We start from the raw sequence: 14,577 nt of genomic DNA, 5'->3' as shown, positions 1-14,577 counted from the left end.
ACTATTCCGGTAGAGTGAGCAATTAGGAAAAAGGAGCAAAAGTGGGAGAAGGCACATGGGTTGGGGACTCGTAGGTTGTGAAGAGACAGGAAGCTGAATGTTTAAGATAGCGAGTACTGTGAGATGCAGTCCACATGGTGGTGGGAGGCGAGAAAATTGATTGGTTCATAGAGTAGTGGAAGAAATTGAAAGAGCAATTTTGCATAGAGTGCCACCTAGCATAGCAACCGTAGGGTGAGGTTTTTGGGTGAAGTGGGTTGTTTGAAAACAAAGTGCGTGTCACAAATGTAAGGGTGCAGAAGGAGGAGACTCAAACAGGTGCCATGTTTGGGGCTTTAGACTTATTAGCCAAGTCAAAAGCAAGAGAAAACCTAACTTTACCTAATCCTAAGAGGTTTCCTTCCCTCAAATAAAATACTACTAGCGCGGTCAGAATGTCGATAACTTCAAGAGTCTACTGTCATGCGTCAAATCCTATCTCTGTCCCCAACACTTCAAACTAAAGTCTTAACAACTCAAAGTTCCATTACCAGTAGAATGGCTCCCTTCTCCTGTATGAGGTTCCAAAAAGTCACATTAAACAAGGGTTTTATTCTTTCAGCCAAAACCAGGGGGAATTACTCCTTTGCCTAGGCTGAACGGCCACTCTATAGTTCATTACTGCGACCAGTGAGAATGACTGCCTTCCCATGGCTTCTTAATAATTGTACCTAGGTGACGAATACAAGGATAATGACTTCTCCTGGTATGACTTGCCATGATCGCCAAGTCCAGCGGGAATGACTCCATTCCCCTGGATCTTCTTTTTCCTCTTCTCTTCTTTGCACTTGAGCTAACCTGCTCACTCCTCTGCCCAATAATGCCACAAGGAAAAGGACTTCTCACATTGAAGATTATTCAGTATTGGGTCCACAACCCTTGGTTCTCTTCTTTTACCAGGCCCCCTTGGTTCACTCTCCTGCCAAGGACTGGCACGAGGAAGATGACTTGGAATACAACTTCTCTGTATCTTTCCGACCCTTCCCTTGTAGTCAGTGAGATTTACTTGAACACCCCAATGAGGAAGCTTTCCTCTTAATTCTTCGCAGGGTCCCAAACCCTTCTTTGTCTTTTTCTCAGCCCAGCGACCCATGTGGTGTGATCTGGAGACCCTCTTGCACTGCTCGTGTCCCTGCCAACCTGCCCGTTATCTTCAAGGACCTTTGCGTCCGGTGCCTGCACTTCTTGGGACTGGAGCTGGTCTTCCGCCTGCTTCCTCCGGTCATCTGCTTCGGACTTCGGTAGCTGTCTGCTCTGCGTGGTTTGGCTCCCTGCAGTATCGGTTTTATGGTTGAACCGTTCAGTCCCCCTTCTCACGGTACTTGTACCACTGTCTAGCATGTTTGTTGCTTTACCCATTGACTTCCGATCCTGGAGAGCTGCCTTCTGCTACCCACCAGTGTTCACTGCTCTCTGGTCTTCACTGTGCTACTGCTCATTCCCTGCGTCTCAACAGCTTCCATGCCTGCTGCTACTCCGGGTCTGGCTTGACAACAATGTAAGTCCATTGTTGATTCATATACAGAGTTGCCAGGCTGATTTGGGTGCATTGTTTAAGTCCTTCCTCTCTTTCCCGGGATCCATGTTAATAACTCTGCTGTGCCAACTCGTACCAGTGCCTGGATTACTTGGGTTCCCGTAGCTCTTCTAAGTCTTAGTGCTTTCAAGGATACTCAGGTTTTCTAACTTGCAACAATGCATTGATCTGCTGTCTACAAAGAGGTTAGAAGAAAGGGGGCCAAAGTGTGGGTGTGGGTGACTTTCTTATAATGGCTGTACCCTAGATGTTCTTACTTGACCCCAGAGGGGGAGTCCCTCCCCCATGAGATCCTCCAGCTGTGTACCACTCCCACTGGGACTATAGGGTAGTGGATTAACCTCCCTGGCCTCATGGGAAAGGGCTCCCCCTTCGGGAGAAGTGATGACATCCATGGAATCGTCACACAAAGTTGAGTACTTTGGAGAAGGGAGCAAAAGAGTAGAGATGTACACCAAGAAGTAGGTTCACTCAGTGGTCTAGTTTGCTGAGCAACAGAGTAAAGGTAAGGGTTTTAGTTGTTTAGTTGAGTGGTGTATAAGGTGTGGGCTGATCTTTCTAATGTTTAAGAGGTTGAGTCTGTCTGGAGTGTAAGTTGTCAGGATGTAACCATAGGGTTTGAGGTCGAGTTCAAGTGAACCCCAAGGTTGTGAACAATGGGTGTGGGGTGAGGAGATTAGATGGGAAACAGGCGAGAGTGGGATTGATGTTAAATGCAGGGATTAAGATGACCACAGCCATTGAAGAGTTGAGCATGAGTCAGTTTAGAGCCATTCAGTGGTGGATGGCAGTTGGTTATGTATTGGGAGATTGCCGCAGTCAACAAGAAGATCAGACCATTGTCAGCAAAAGAGTTTACAATTAATGCCAAAGAGGAGGAAATGAGTTTGCCAAGAGAGGTGATGTACAAGGAGAAAAAGTACTGCTCTAGGCTTGATCCTTGAGGAACGACCACAGGAAGAGGTGTCGGGGAGGAGATGCTGGAGTCCCATGAGATTGAGAAGGAGCAGACAGAGTTTAGGAGGACACCCATTCAAGTACCGTGGCCACAAAGGGTTTGAAGGAGGGAGGAATGGTCCATAGTGTCAAAGGTAGCTGACAATGGAGAAGAGGAGATGGTGGTGGGCAGTAGTAAGACCATTGGTGACTGGATGAGATCAGTCTAGGTGGAGTATTTGATACAGGATACAGATGGAGGTGTCAGTGAGTGAATCTACCTCAAGATATTGGGCTATATGGTTGAAGACAACCCTCTCAAGGACTTTAGAGGGGAGGGAAGATGTGCGATAGGTCTGTATAATAAGGGGATGTTAGGGTCAGTACTTGGTCCTTTTGGAGAGGTAAGACTGTGGTTGTTTTTTAACTGTCTGGGAAGACACCAGTTGAGAGAGACAGGTTAAATAAGACAGGTGAGCGGATTTGAGATTCAAATTCCTATACACTGTGGTGAATAGTATTTTTTTGGGTAGCAGGATGGGTTGCCAAATGAAGGATGGGTAGAAGTTCAGTGGACGAGGGGGGAGAAGGGGGATAGAGGGGAGAGGGTGGGGGCAGGTGACAGGTTGCAAAAATAAGTGAGTGGAGAGCAACATAAGGGTGGATAGTGTTTCCCATATTTTGGTGATTTTAGGGGAGAAGGGGGACGCAAACTAATAAGCAGAGAGAGAGGAAAGAAGATTTCTTGGGGAAGAAAAGTGATGAAATCAGACTTGATGGTTCATCGATAGTCAGAGGTTGTCAGCGAAGAAAGGAAACAATATTCATGTAATGAGGAGCCAGTGAGGAGAGTGTGGGAATCTGTCTTTGTGCCTGCGGCATAACCAGAAATGCCTAGTTGTCCTCAGTATGTTACAAGGAGAATCATTTCTTGACGAGCCAGTAATTGATGTCAAAGGAGCTGCAAGTCTCCTCCTGGCCTCAAGAATTTGAAATAAATGTCTTGACACTGGGAGAAGTCCCCGCGTCCGCTCTCCTGCCAAGGTTGCTATGTTCTGGCATGTTAAATCAGGGTATTCAAGGTAACAAGCGTTAATCAAGTTCAATAGCCTCGGGCCAGAATATTCAAGTTTAGGCAGTGCTTTCATTCAGTAATCCATTCTTTTTGGCTCGGACAGTTTCACCTGGTACAGCACTGAATACATTTTCCATTAATACAGGAAGAACATAGAATTATTCCTAAACAAAAGCAAAATCCTAAAAACCTACCATTAAATGGCATCACTGGCTTTCGATCGAGTAGCTGCCATAGGCGGGATCCTGCTCCAAGCCCTTTCATCAATTCCGAATAGAAAGAGCTCATACCTGGATCAAAAAAAAAAAAAGAAAAAAAAAAAATCACAAAACGTCACTATTACATTGAGCTAAAGGCATATTGAGCGGACTATGAGAGCATTTTGCAAACTCTTCATCCACAAATTATTTCCTTTGGGGTTTTATTTAATCTATTGTTGTGGACCTCTAACACTGATCAGCTGAAATGAACATTGAAATGATTGTGATTTAGAGAAAACTATTTGTAACCAATATCCTGGAGAGGACAGCAAGGTGGAAGTGATTAAGCAGAGCATGAATGTGCTCATCAAACAGGCCCTCAGTTATTTTCCTATTTTGTAGCCGTTTAGAGTATTTTCCGCCGGTGCATGCTCTGCTTACCAAAAACATCTCACTTATATTGATTTAATGAGTCTTCCACTAAAGCAGAAATCCAGAAGTGCAAATTCAAGTGATAAGAGTTTGCATTCATTTCAATGTTGTCTTTGTTTTGTGGGGCTCGGATGCTTTAACATTCATTTGACTGACTGACATTCTTTTGCAACTCTTCCTTGGTTTAGCCATTGTCTCCCTTCTCTCTGACCATCCATCCCCCATTCACAATATTGTTCATCTATGTCCACACACAAAGAACTGATGACCAACAACAATAAATGATTTTGAAATGAGATATAAACAAACAATTTTCAAAGAAAAGCACACTCCGTACAGGTGTGTCTACTGACGTGGACATCAGCACAGTGCACGGGTAAACACAAGTGGAAGTCCAGCAGACTCCCTTGCCAATCCCACCCTACTCATTTTAATTTTCAATTCTTCAGTAACCAAACTACAAATGTGTTGCTGACTGAAAGCGATCGGTCTATTCAATGGATGGCTTGTTGTACTGTTTAGAGCTAAAATAGCTGAACGAGACATGCACAGCTAACTAGAAAGGTATACTCTAGCATAACCACTATGGAAATTCAGAGCATGCTCATTAGACATCTTGAGTCTGAAGACCACGAGGCAATATGGCTGTTCCCCCGACATAGCTTCCCGTTTGCTGATCTATCTCACGAGTGTGCAACACAGTCATACAACTGAACAGTTTTCAGTTACACTTATTACTGGACTGGTTCTGCATTAAATCCCTGCATCTGACTGAGCATGTCAAGGAGGCAGCCTTGCCACAGCTGTGCCAACAGCTTTACTGTGCCTTATGATATGTTAAAGAACAATGGAACCCTTTTGATGCACATCTTTCCACTCCACTCCACTCCACTCCACTCCACTCCAGTGGCAGCTTCCACCGCACATAATGTGTGCTGCATAGGTATGTGCTGAGGTTGTATAGCACAAACCTAGAGGTGAAGAAACAGATAACAAGCAGATAGAGTACTAGGGCACAATAATATTGCTAATTCCTACAGTGCAATTCCACAAACACTGTATTGTAGGGGTTCGACTCCTGCTCCCCCAGCAATGCCCTCTTCCCAAATACCACTCAATGCTGGCCACCCCCTGATTTCCCCATTACCCCTGAGCTTCCAGCGTTCGCTCTGCTTCCTCTACATTCACCAACACAAACGTCTACACTCGCACATTAATTTCTCATAATTGAGGCACAAACTGTGGCAATGATCCCACAGAACACCAACAATATAGGGTTTACATCTCACTTGAAGCTGTAGTTAAGTAAGAAGTAATGAGACTGCGATGGACAACTAGTGTATGGAAAAATGCAAACCTGGTATTTTATAAACACTGACAAATAAGCAAACTAACCAGCAGAGACATGCAGAATACATCCAGACACGAAAAAACAGGTTTATGGATGTAAAACGTGCTTTTTGCAAAAGGGTGAATTCCTCAGGTTCTCAGAACCTGCCCTTCAAGACTGACTAACGATTTGACTTCCGGGTTTGGGAGGATGGGTGATCTTTGTGCAGCTCCTTGTGTCTGAAACGACGATACTGCACTCAGATTTCAAACAAGTTTCAAGATTTGCTTAGCTCATATTTCCCATGATTTCATTATGTTTTTTAAATCACTTTTATAGTAAATTAAGATTGTAACCCTGCTCTACAGTGCAAGTATAAGGGTTTGCATTATGAAATGCATAAATAATGTTTTGAATACTTTGGTTTTACACTGCTGCCCATCATGCAGAAAAACCAAACTCATTTTATGCCACCTACATTTGGTGCCCATCGGGCTCTCCATTAACACTGTGTAATCCCTATATTATAGATATAAAATCCGTTTAGGATGCCTCTTCATTGGGAACTGAGCATGTGCACAGACATCCTTACTAAGAGACCTGGCTAAAATGTGACGGACTGAAAGGAAGCATTTTCTCCAGAAGGCTCTTCAGCCCCATTGTACTGCAAGGAGTTCTAGTTTCACATTCAGAGGCTAAGGTTGTTTGAATAGCGATCTGTGTTTCAATATTATGGTACACTTTACTATTGTTCAATGCGTGTGATTACATATTGGTATATATATTTATGCATTACTGGATACTATCGTAGCCATATTATACTTAATAAAAATGTTTCTTTTTTTGGTTGTACTCTTCCATGTTAAGGGCGAGTGTGGTGAAAAATGAATTGAGCACAAAGCCTAATCTGAAGTATTTACTTAGTGATTCAAGCATACAATCATTTGTGAGAAACCCAGGGATATTCCCCCATTAAGATCCTGAGAGTCCACTATTCAGGTGGCCAAGAGAGGGCCATTGCTCTTGGATCCCAACCCTCGTGGTGGACGAGCGATGGAGGATCACCTGGGTAGGGGACACTGGGGTTGCCTTCCTGGGAATACCCCAGCCAAGATGTGGTATTCGGACGGGGCGACAGAAGAGGAGGAGAAGGAAGTTCTGGGTGCCTTCATGGGATACACTGATTCCAATCACCCTAATCCAGGTCTCATTTTCCCAAATTCCAATCCCGTCATCAATGACCCAAGGGTGAGGAAGGAACGAGTCAATTGGGAAGGAAGAAAAACTAACTGAAACAAAGCCAGGAGTCTGATGTTAATATCCATTCATCCTCTACCAATTCAAATCACAGGGAATACCCTCAAAACTCATGTTTATTTAATCAACCATCATGAACACGGAAATGGGCAACCATCCCCTTGAGGGAAAACAAGACTAAAGGATTTTGCTATGTCCATTGGCGATTCCCTGATAGAAGAGCAGGAAATAGATCTATCCTTCAAAACTCTTCCATCAGCCCCCTCCCCATTTCCAAACAATACTGGGACGAGGAAGAGGCAACTGGGAGAAGTAAAGATTACCCATAGAAACAACATGGGGAAAGTAAGGGCAACCTACTGTAGAAAGAACTCAAGTTGTCCCACTAATAGAGTCAGGCAAGGCCAGGCATTTAATAATGATCACTCACAAACCGACTCCACTTGACTGTTTGTTCAACTATAAAAAGGTATGGTTTTCACAAGGAAGAGAGCGAGCTGACGATGCGGTCAGGACCCAAGAAGCCAGGGAGCAGCAGTAGTAAAGCCTGGAGGAAAACGGCATGCTGAGACGCTGGCCCGGTGTTAGTGAGAGGCTGCAGCGTGGCTAGGGAGCTGTGCCTCCAAGGAGCCAGAGTAAGGCAGCTTGTATCATGCTGGTGGTGTTTGGGAAAATGATTGTTCCCTTGGGACGTGTGCCGGTCCCAAGAGTGTCTGTGGGGCAGGTGGTGAGACCCTGATCTCAACCCCCTGTATCCCGAGGGACCGCTTGTCAATGCGACGCTACCGGTAAGAGAGAGAGAAACACAGGAGCGTGTGTTAGACTGAAGCAAGCAGGATAAAGACACAGTTTTAAAGCGGCACAAAGCGGAAAGGTTTGAAAGTGTGCGAAGGACAGATAGTATAAGAAATAAGAAGAGAAATAGAAGGAAAAAAGTGGCGCTAGTGTCGCAGAAGAAAAGCAAAGCGGAAGAAAGGCATGTGAAGAATTTAAAGATTGAAAAGCATGTACGAGGAAGAGAAGTGCAGAGCATGCACAGTAAAGATAGTGTGTTAAGGGTGCAGGAAGCACAAGATAGGAATGGACAAGTGCAAGAGTGCACAGTGAAACAAAAGGATGTGAGGTGCGCAAGAGGCTCAATAGGAAAGTAAAAGGAAAGTGAAAGAGTGGACGGAGGAACAGAAGGAACAGCAAAGGAAAGGTCCAAGTGTGCGCAAGTATGAAGCCAAGGAAAACAAGAAGGGGTGCAGGAAGCACCTGAAGCTGAAAGGTTTAAAAAGAAGAGCAAGGAATAAAGAGAGGGGTTACAGATCTGAATGGTCACGCCTAGGAGGAGCCAAGAACCAGGCGGTTTGGAAAGTCTCCGATTGTGCCCCACAAGTGAAGTGTGTGTGAAAGAACTGTGTTTAAAAAGGAAAGGTACATCCTGACAAGTTGAACTTGTCTTTGAAACCAACAATTGGCCTAAGCTTGGTGAAGGGAACCCTGAGAGGCCTAATAAAGAAAGCAAAGTACATCCTGACAAAACAGAATTTCAGTTGGAAACTGAAAGGGGCCAGAGCTTGGGGAAGGGAACCCTGAGAGGCCTAACCAAAACCGTAAAGTGAAGCGACAGAGGGCTTGTGTGCTGGGCAAGTGTTCAGATGAATTTCTAGAATCTGGCCTGGTGGACAGATTTTAGGAGGTCTTTCCATCTGTGGCTGCAGGGTGTTGATCGTAATGGACAAGATGGCAGTCAGGTTTTTTTCAAAAAGGAGGGTGGAAGGGGAATTCTGGTGTCCTCAGTTATGCCAACTGGCAGTCCAACTCTCAAATGGCAGCTATCATACCATGGAACGCTGGCAGTCTTGAACGAAGCTTATTTCTCACTACAAATTCATGATCTGACCCTTTGCGGCATACTGCAGTGTATAACTATCACTGCAACTCTGATTTTCCAGAGAACTTGACAACAAGCTGAACCAATGGTCAGCCCTGCAGATATTGTTGATGGGTGTTGAGTTGACATCCGAGGATATTGGCTTGCCATTTGGAGATGAACAGGCTCATTCAACTTGCATAAAATGAACAAGTTGAAACATGTTGAAATTCCTATAACAAAAACCACCTGCTCAAGACATCACTCACACGGATCCATCTGAAGCAAAGTATTTATAGAATTCACATTCTATGAGCTCTGTTTCCAACATGCCATGTTTCAAAGGAAGATAATTGCACTTATGATCTAAACTTTTAATGAAGTCCAATACAATTATCCAACTCGACTTTATGAGAGGCTTTTCAAACAAAGGAAGCCACTGTCAACTTACTAGATTAATAATTAACTGAAAAGCATGCCTGGACATAATATTTCATAACTGAAGGATATGAAACTAACTTAAAGTTAGCAAGTTAGCAACAGAAATACATTTAAATATGATTTTTTTTAACTAACTCCACAATGATATGGCACAGAATTAAAAGGAAAGCTGTTCTGAAACTTTAATGGGAATTCAGAAATCCAGATTGCATTGATGTGTCATGTTGCTACAATGAAATATGGACTAAAATATGATTTGAAAGTCAAAAGGGACCAGAGCATACTTCCCCTCCCCGTCAAGTGTTTAGAAATATGACCAACCTATGAGAATTGAGGGCTGTATTGATGGAGTGTCTGCCTGTTAAGCAAGGCAATGGAAAGACTTGGCCAATCAGAAAGTTTAAGGTCACAATGACAGTGTAAGAATAATTCTCATTATAAAAGTAAAAACACAAAGGCAATGAGCAGAGAAGAGCAGAGATTGTTAAGGCTGGAGAAAAAGGGAGCAGCTGGTGCAAATAAAAGCGTGCTGAGCTTGTATATTATATGAAGATGATGGGCATTATCCATGAGGAAACCTGAGGCAGACCCGCTTACCTAGAGAAGGGACAGAAACTAGAACAGGCCAGATGACTGGACATTCCCTGGAAACAATGGAGGGTCCTTGCTGGTTCATTACCTTCGATAATTGTTCACAAGTGAAAGTCCCAATGTAATTAGCTAAAGGCCTTCCAGAACAATTTGTCTGCTAAGTTCCAGGAGTGGGTGGGCTGGGGGACCTCTACTAGGGCAACCTTGAGCATGTGAAGTGGGAACTGCACTTTGCATAAAACCAAGCAGGTTTGATTTACATGGGGATATATAGCAGTTCTGCACAGATAAAGCACAGCTCTTAGTAAATCCAAAGCCAATCTCATGAAACCCTGCAGGTTTTCACAGATGTCGTCCGACAACTGATTTGTGGAAGGATGCCATTTGTACATCTTCATGACTGATTGATAATTTATGACCTATGAAATCCACAAATATTTAAAAAGATTTGGGGATGAAAGGGATCTTAGTTGTGTGTCTCATTTCCATAAAAATGATGCCAAAGTAAATTACATTAGCTCCTCAGACATAAAATCATACAGTAGGGGGGAGGATCCTGCACCAACGGGACCGGATCTGAGCAGTAAAGTGGGAGGGGTATTTACTTCTTTAATATAAAATCAAAAAGCTATTTTCCAATGTTGAGTGGATTAACCCCAACGCTGTACATTCTAAATTGATAGCACAGTGTCCCTAAACACATCCGTAAACAGTTTCATGCAACTCAGAACAGTTTGCATTCAAATAACATGCATATGCTAGTTACCCACAGCTCCACATCTGCACATAGGGGGAATTAATTTCAAATATGTTTTAAATTACTGCAGTTTTTCTATGCAACATTTCTCTGCTACCCGTACTTTTGATATTGGAGACAAAGGTTTTAATCTGTTATTTTTTAACAAAGAAAAGTAGTTCTATGTAAATGTCATATTTGGTAGTTGGATAATGTTGGGAAGGAGCTAGCGCCTTCCTTCACCCCCAAGCGCTTTAGAATTAGGCAAGACTTCTTTTGACTCCCTCTAAGCACTACAAGGCATCAGGGGGAAGGAGAGGCACTGGGAAAGCTCTCTCATGCAAATATAATCATATACACAGACATGGGCAGGCACTAAAAGAAGGCAGCTATTTAAATATAAGGTGAAAATAACTATTAGCTGAATACATTTGTAAATGTTAATCCTATGTAGTTCTAAAATCTCAAAGCATGATAGAAGCAAGCTCACTGCTGGGAAAAATGGAGTCTGTGCTAAAAATGGATCGGAGGGCTCATGCAGTGTTGCGTTACTAAGGCTGGCAGAGCAGCACGAAGTAGCTCAGCAGCTGTCTGTGAAAAGCCCATGCATGCTAAAAGGGGATTATAACATGCTCAATGGACGACATGCAGAATTATGAAAACCGGGTTTAAAAGAAATTACAGGACAACATAAAAATATGAGTAGAATGAATGAAATATGGAGAGCATGACGGGAACATGTTTTTATATATAAAAGTTCATAGGTAGCAAAATGATGAAAAACATGAGCTCTGTCGTGCTCTGAAACACTTGTGTACGAGCGCGATAGAAATAAAATATATCATACAGTGTATTTTTGCATAGGCTAGCAATATGTAAAGTAGCATGTCGTAACAGAAATCACTGACAATGAAGAAAGCAAGAATGGAGCATCCGTTGTATGGAAGCAGGATGAGTTGGGGTAAAGCCATGCCCATATCCAGCGATGCCACCACAGCAAGTCATGAGTATAAAAGCTCCTGCCTGGCTCAGTTTGCGGGAGAAAGGAACGGAAGAGGGACAGAAGGCCGTTCAGGGAGCAGAGTTCATTGCCCCCATCCTCATTTCTGTAAATAATACATTTGTTATCCTTGCAAGATAGACTCTTGGCCTTACTTCCTTAGAGTGGTGTACTTTACTCTGGTGTGAGTGTGATTAGGCCCACCCTTATAATTAAGCATAACCCTGTAAATTGGGCTGCCCTTAAAATACATTGGCCAATAAGCAGCAATGCAATTATGGACTTCGATTGTTTTGTTTCGAAATGACATTGTCCTATTAGAATTAGATTCACAAATACAATTGATTTATTTTGTGACTGCATGTGTGCACGGTTTCCTAGTAAGATTCCTACAGGCAGGCCAATTCTCGTTTCTGTTACCAGTTATGATTGGTAACCCTAGGTCTCCTGGGGGCAACCAGACGTGGTCTCCCTCTCACTGTGCTTAGAGAGGCATCAGCTTCACCTCACTGATGATCCCCAACAAGGGTGAAACACGTGTATGGGGTTGCTGGTGGTACTCTCGTTCAGATTGGAGTTGCCATTGTATTTCGGTGCTGGACTGCCCCTGGGCAGGACAAAGACTGATATGCAAATGGATATTTCCCATCTGTGAAAGGCACAGTGAGTAAAAGCAGTGGCTGCGAACTCTCAAGTGGTTAATAACCACTGAACAGGTTATCATGTCTGTTCTTGCGAGAGAGGGGCGCCCGCTACCTTTGTAAAACTATTTAAGGAACCTGGGATTGGTAACCCTAGGTCTCCTGGGGGCAACCAGACGTGGTCTCCCTCTCACTGTGCTTAGAGAGGCATCAGCTTCACCTCACTGATGATCCCCAACAAGGGTGAAACACGTGTATGGGGTTGCTGGTGGTACTCTCGTTCAGATTGGAGTTGCCATTGTATTTCGGTGCTGGACTGCCCCTGGGCAGGACAAAGACTGATATGCAAATGGATATTTCCCATCTGTGAAAGGCACAGTGAGTAAAAGCAGTGGCTGCGAACTCTCAAGTGGTTAATAACCACTGAACAGGTTATGTCTGTTCTTGCGAGAGAGGGGCGCCCGCTACCTTTGTAAAACAGTTATAAATGTACCAATATTTTATTGTAGTGACTTCCCCAGGACAAATTAGGAGACCACCTTCCAAGTGATTTTTTTTTTTAATAAGATAACATTTTGATTCTAAATACAGCCTGCCTCATATTTGTCCCTGAATTGAGGGGGAGATAGTATGCATATAATAGACGATTAAAAGAGAGGCAGAAATGCATTGTGTGACACAAATTGTGCTCAAGTTCACAGATGTGTGTAAAGTTGCATTACTTCGTTGAATTAGATGATCCCCATTGTATGATCCCATTTGAGTACACAGGTTGTTAGATTTTATAGAAATAATTGAATTATAGAAGTAATCAGACTTAGACTCTGTGCTGTTCTATAGTGAGAAATAGTGGATTTGTGATGTGAGAAAAATGGTAGTTTCTTTATTTGTTTAAAGGTTAGCGATTGAGATGTATAAATTAAATCCTAGTTCTCATCAGATATATTGTCTAGCCATGTCATCACAGGACAGCAGGGCCGAGCTAGAGGTGGCCCTTGATCATGCATTGACTAGACATTTTGTGCATGGGCAATTGCTGACATGGGATACTGGAGTCATGGAGAGACAAAATTAAAGGAATTGAGCAAAATATAGGAATAGATATTTAGGCATTGCAAAAATGAAATATGACCTCTATGGCGATGATAGGAAAACAGAGGCTTGCACATTTTTCTTCCCATCTCTTCTTTCACCTCAAGCTGACGCAGGACAGATTGGATGAAAACATACATTATTTGTACCAATATACAGAAACTGCTCAAAATACTTCAGCAGAATTAACACTCAAACAAGCTAGCAATCTGCAAAAGCAAGGACTAAAACAGTTGTATGAAACTCTGGGTAACAAGCATGTGTTAATATCAGAGGCAATACAAAACAAAGTGTGCAGAGAAGCCAAATAATGCTTAATGAAAAAATGTTTAAATGCGAATGACCGATTCATTGCCAGTGCATGCAGACACATGGTAAGTTAAAAGACAAAATAACTGATCAAGCTGCTTATATCAATAGCTTATTAGATGACATAAGTCATTTAGAACACGCTTGTACACAAGTGTTTCTAGGCGCTGACATAAAAACACAAATTAAAGAGAATAAAGAAACAGCTGCAAAACTAATTATGAAGCATTTAGATTCACAAGCAGATTTTGATCAGCTATACAATTATATAAAAATCACTAAGAAGCAAAGGGCCCGGTTAGCTCAGGAAAAGACACTGCAATTCAGGAAACATCAGCTCACATTACAATTGGCAGTAGCACAAGCAAAGGGTGATCGGAGAAAGGTGACTTCATGAGAGTTAGTGGGAAGAATAGAAGAATATGTGGCAGTGAGAGAAAAGGCAGAAAAATGAATGACAGATCTGGATGAAGCAATGTCAGAGGTTGAGCGCCTGGAGAAAGAATTAGCTAGCTCACAATCGATAAATCAAGAGTCTGTGGAAAAATTACATATTTATTATAAAGAAAAAGATTCCTGGCAGGAGTTACAAAACAGGAAAGAGTAATTGGCTTCCAAAACAAGAGGGTTCGACACTACCCAGGCTAATCAGAATGAATCTAGGGAACAACTGGTACAGTTATAGTAGCAAATGATAATTGAAATACACCATGATGCTAGACCGAGACAAGAATTTAAAGCTATTCAGTGGAGTCAAAATCACAGTTTCAAAACACAAGTTTCATGGAAGAAGGAAGCTTATCTCCAATTTCTGAGACTTTCTCTCCACTGCCCAGAGCCTTTCCAGAGTCCTACTGGTGGCTTTGGTGCACATAGCCATCTTAAGGATACAGGAGCACCAGACATGCCATTTCCCCTTGTTAAGACGGATTTCTGAACTCTGTCCTGGCGGCGCAGAAGTTCAGAAGGCCAACCTAATTACTTGGAACAGGGTAACCTCTGGACAAGCCAGACCAATCAGGGTAGCGATCGCGGCGGTCAAGACTAGGTCTCAAGAGGGGTGAGGGTGACTGAAAGCCCGCAATGAGCACACAAAGCAAGGA

The 14,577-nt window shown here is 43.0% G+C and overlaps 1 protein-coding gene across 2 annotated transcripts in view; it reads right to left on the bottom strand.

The window, feature by feature from the left end:
- The window catches only part of ABCB10 (ATP binding cassette subfamily B member 10), a 550,176-nt gene that overhangs the window by 208,139 nt on the left and 327,460 nt on the right, over positions 1-14,577 (bottom strand). For both annotated transcript variants that reach the window (XM_069607430.1, XM_069607431.1), the window contains exon 7: positions 3,782-3,877. In XM_069607430.1, the coding sequence (XP_069463531.1) occupies positions 3,782-3,877 (96 nt within the window). The remainder of the gene's footprint in view (positions 1-3,781; positions 3,878-14,577) is intronic.

This window comes from Ambystoma mexicanum, chromosome 4q (assembly GCF_040938575.1).
Source record: "Ambystoma mexicanum isolate Mex_15411 chromosome 4q, UKY_AmexF1_1, whole genome shotgun sequence".
Taxonomy (NCBI): Eukaryota; Metazoa; Chordata; class Amphibia; order Caudata; family Ambystomatidae; genus Ambystoma; species Ambystoma mexicanum.
Note: the sequence above shows the minus strand (reverse complement) of the source record. Positions and strands in the feature narration are given on the sequence as shown.